The following is a 4,134-nucleotide window of genomic DNA, read 5'->3' as shown; positions in this document are numbered from 1 at the left end:
TAATGCAATGTTGCAAAATTGTAACAACGACAACTTTATAACCCGTATATTAAAAGAATAATTAACATTAATTTTCTTTGACATTATAATTGTTAAATAAATTAAATAAAGCCAAATTGTGAAACAGCAGATAACCTTATAATGCTTCTAATCTCAGACGAAGGTAAAAGGATAATCAAGTTCGATTAAAAGCGTTAAAGAAAACAATATTTCATAAATTGACTTGAACTTCAAACGAAAATCGTTCGTAACGCACGTCGATATCAAGAACGAGTTGAAAATGCGAGTGTTGGATGCTAAAGCGGCAAATAGAATGCGCTCCGGCCAGCCACGGACCTCGCCGAAAAGAAAGGACCGTATACTTGTTAAATAATGACGATAGTTGCAAGTAACCGAGTGAAATGTCCGTAGGGATGGAGTGTTCTGGCGAGATGAGCACATTAGTATTTAAGAGCGGGTCGGTGTGGCGAATGTCATCAGTTAACACAAGCTCACACAGCCAGGAACATCTCCAAGAAGTGGAGTTGTTCAAATTGGTGTAACTCCGTCGTATCACCCGAGTCTCTTAACGGTTGTACCGTTTGCCCACGCACAAAATGCGCGCTTTCGTGGTAAGTGTGGGAGCGTTATTTCCTACCCTTTTTTCTATTTGCCGCCTGCGATTTTTTTGTTTGTTCAATTTTAGCAGTTGAGGTTTCACAGTGAAGTGTTTAGTGCATAGTGTATTGTGACAGTACTGTGCCAAATAGTGAATGGCTTTAAAAACTCGGAATATTGGGAATCCCGAAGCCTGAACCATACTAATTAATTTAAGGATATCTTAAATAGCATACTTTTTCTGTCTTCTTATTCTTGTTAATTAGACAAGAATGTAAAGAAAATTTAAAAAATCCTAATTTTTTTTAACAAATCTATAAATCAGTGTGGGAATAAATCGATTTCCATTCAGACTGTTTTGTACAAAAAAAAGTACATTGATATTCCATGACATGTCGTGTCACATGTAACAGTGCGATTCTGACCCAAATACTAAATATGTAACTTATGTAATCGATCCATTTCATATTGTTTATCGCGTAGTAGCCAACTTGATTACGTCACCATATCGCGCTCATCTAATTATTATTTTGATATGATCTCTTGTTACAAATACCACTGAATTGTACTTTTGCAAACGTGTTACTTGTTACTACTCTTTCAACTTTGCCAAGCGAAATTATACGATATGAAATGTGTCTTAAGATAATTTAAGTTTGGACTTTTTGTATTAGAAATCGAAAGAGATTTTAATGTACCATTCATTAAATATGTACATTAATATCTGGTCATTAGTGATCAAAAATTCGAAAGCGATTTAAGCTTGAATTTATAATTATTAATTACACAAAAATTCAAGTCCACATTTTTATGTATAGTGTACATTTTATTCTGCAAATTAATTTTACTGCTTTCGAGTGTACCTGACCTTAATCTATTTTCTTTTATTGTTACAGATCCTTGCCTGCGTGGCACTCGCCTATGGGCGCCCCGAGCCTCCAGTAGGTTACAGTTATCCTGCTCCTTCAAGGCATTCAGCCCCATCAGGCAGCTATGGTGCTCCTTCCCTCGGAGGAATAAGGGTTTCCTCTGGCCAATCTGGCCTCTCCTTCGGAGGCATCTCCGGTGGACACTCTGGATTCTCTAGCGGTGGAATCTCCCTTGGCTCAGGCAGTGTAAGCAGTGGTTTCGGCGGTGGTCTCGGCGGTGGATTTGCTGGTGATGCCGGTTTCAGCGGTGGCTATGCTGGAGGCTACTCTGGCGCTCCTCTAGTCCAGAAGCACATCTACGTCCACGTTCCACCCCCAGAACCCCAGGAACAAAGGCTGCCACGTATCACCCCCGTTGCTCCCCCACAAAAGCACTACAAGATCATCTTCATCAAGGCCCCAACTCCTCCCACTCCCGTGGCTCCCATCATCCCAATTCAGCCTCAGAATGAGGAGAAGACCCTCGTCTACGTTCTCGTCAAGAAACCCGAAGAACAGCCCGACATTGTCATCCCCACCCCAGCTCCCACTCAACCCTCGAAACCAGAAGTTTACTTCATCAAATACCAGACCCAAAAGGAATCTGATGCTGCTATTAGCGGAGCTCTCGGTGGTGGTTCTCTCGGCGGTGGTGCTATCGGAGGCGGTCTTATTGGCGGTGGTTCCATTGGTAGTGGAGCTATCAGCGGTGGTTCCATCAGCGGCGGCTCTATCGGTGGTGGTGACATCAGCGGCATCAGCGGCATCAGTGGTGGTTCAGTGCTCGAAGGTGGAGCCTCCGGTCACGGTGGAGCTGAAATCTCTGGTGACTTTGGTGCTAGCGCCGTTGAAGAAAGCGCGGCCGGACACGGTGGCTCAGCCAGCGCGCAATACGGTCCCCCTGGCCACGTTGCTGGACCTCTTCACTAAACTTAAATTGGCGGTTATCTGGGTGGTAGGATGCAAGATAAAGTATTTATTGCTAAGCGAAAAATAACTTAAGACGTAATAGTGACGTCTTCGTATTCATCGAGGCTGTATAAAGATTTATCTGTTCGCCACCGACAGCTCACGATCGAATTGCCTGTACATAGTCACCTTCCTTTATTCGAACGCGAGCTCTCATCGACATAATTGAGTTATGTGCATCGCCATTCATCTTTACTTGTTATTAGTGCACAGTGTTAATGTTGTTCCAACAGAGTATTTTACTGCGACTGTTACGTTTATGTATTATAAATAGCTTTTTTATTTTTTGTAATAAAACGTGTAATGCAATTTTGTTTTTTGTAACCTGATGGGGATCGGGTGGTCTGATGTTATGTCACTTCTGAAAGTAGACGTGAAAGGCAGGTCCGAGCGAGGGCGGCCAATACGGCTCGAAATACTCCTTTCTCATATGAACGATTAGTTCGATACAATATTAAAATTGTTAATTATAATGGAAGCAAGCTGGTTACGCAACAAACAAAGTGAGCGACCATTCTCCGCACAAACCACTCCGCTGATAGCAGCTTTAATGGATCATACATGTAATCAGAGTTTGGTATAATTTGGTAATCTGTAGACAAATTACATAAAAACTATTGGTTTGATACTTTCGAAATACTATATAGATAATTTTTATGGGTAGTAGAAAGGTACGTCTGTGGAACGGTGAATGGGTCATTCGATCATCGTTAATTTTATAATCGCTTGATTGATATGAGCAAGATTAGGTATCTTGTATTTAGAGATATATATATTTGTTGTAAAAATTTCGAACTGATTACATTATAGTGATTTTTACACGTTTTAGGTCGACAATTAGCTAGAATATAGGAACAAAATAATTGTTCTACGAGAAAACCAAAAATTATCGTATTGAATTATAAATGTTTAGACCACAGTACGTCTTGCCTTCAGGAGATCGTTGTAACTGCACTTTTATGCTGGCAGTGTGCCGAAAAACTCAACCCAGATTGGCAAAATTCGTCGCTAGAGTCACAACTATATTCGAATCTCGAAAGAATCACGAATTCAAGGACAAAAATATGTGTTGCAAGATTTATCTGGTTGGACTCGATTTATTATTACACATTCCACATAATATGCAAGGTGGTTTTTCTGAACTTGGTAAATATATGATGTTTCGTAAAGCAATATTTCGTAAACTTGATTACTTGTTACTTTGGAGTTCGACTTTCAGTCAGTTTATTTTTATGAATGAAATTATGAGGGTTTATAACTACATGTTTTGTAAAGAGGGTAGGTAAACCGATTTTATGATGAACTTTTACTTTTATTGGTCGTCTTCTTGGTACTGAGGTTTAGGGAAAAATGGAATCTAAATGGCAATAAATTACACAATCAAAATTCTTGTCTGGCCAAACAGAGCCGTACAATTGTTATTTAAATATAAAGAAAATAAATTTCTGAAACAATTGAAAAACACATTGGCCCCAACCTAAAGGGATAAGAGGGGATTGCATATTTTTAATTGAATTCAATGGTACACACTTACGATAAATTAAAAGTGTGACATCTTATTGTTTCAGCCTTTTTATCGTATGCAAATCAAACTATATATACACAGACTGGTCATACTTGGAAGGCACCGATTGGCCCATTCATCATGATTGGCTCATGC

General features: G+C 39.7%; 1 protein-coding gene across 1 annotated transcript; it reads left to right on the top strand.

Moving 5' to 3' along the window:
* Positions 1–456: 456 nt before the first annotated feature.
* LOC119835699 (keratin, type I cytoskeletal 10-like) lies at positions 457–2,777 on the top strand. Its single transcript, XM_038360676.1, has 2 exons — positions 457–611; positions 1,494–2,777. The coding sequence occupies exons 1-2, from the start codon at positions 597–599 to the stop codon at positions 2,433–2,435; spliced, it is 957 nt and encodes a 318-aa protein (XP_038216604.1). The 5' UTR covers positions 457–596; the 3' UTR covers positions 2,436–2,777.
* Positions 2,778–4,134: the final 1,357 nt, after the last annotated feature.

Source organism: Zerene cesonia, chromosome Z, assembly GCF_012273895.1.
Source record: "Zerene cesonia ecotype Mississippi chromosome Z, Zerene_cesonia_1.1, whole genome shotgun sequence".
Taxonomy (NCBI): Eukaryota; Metazoa; Arthropoda; class Insecta; order Lepidoptera; family Pieridae; genus Zerene; species Zerene cesonia.
Note: the sequence above shows the minus strand (reverse complement) of the source record. Positions and strands in the feature narration are given on the sequence as shown.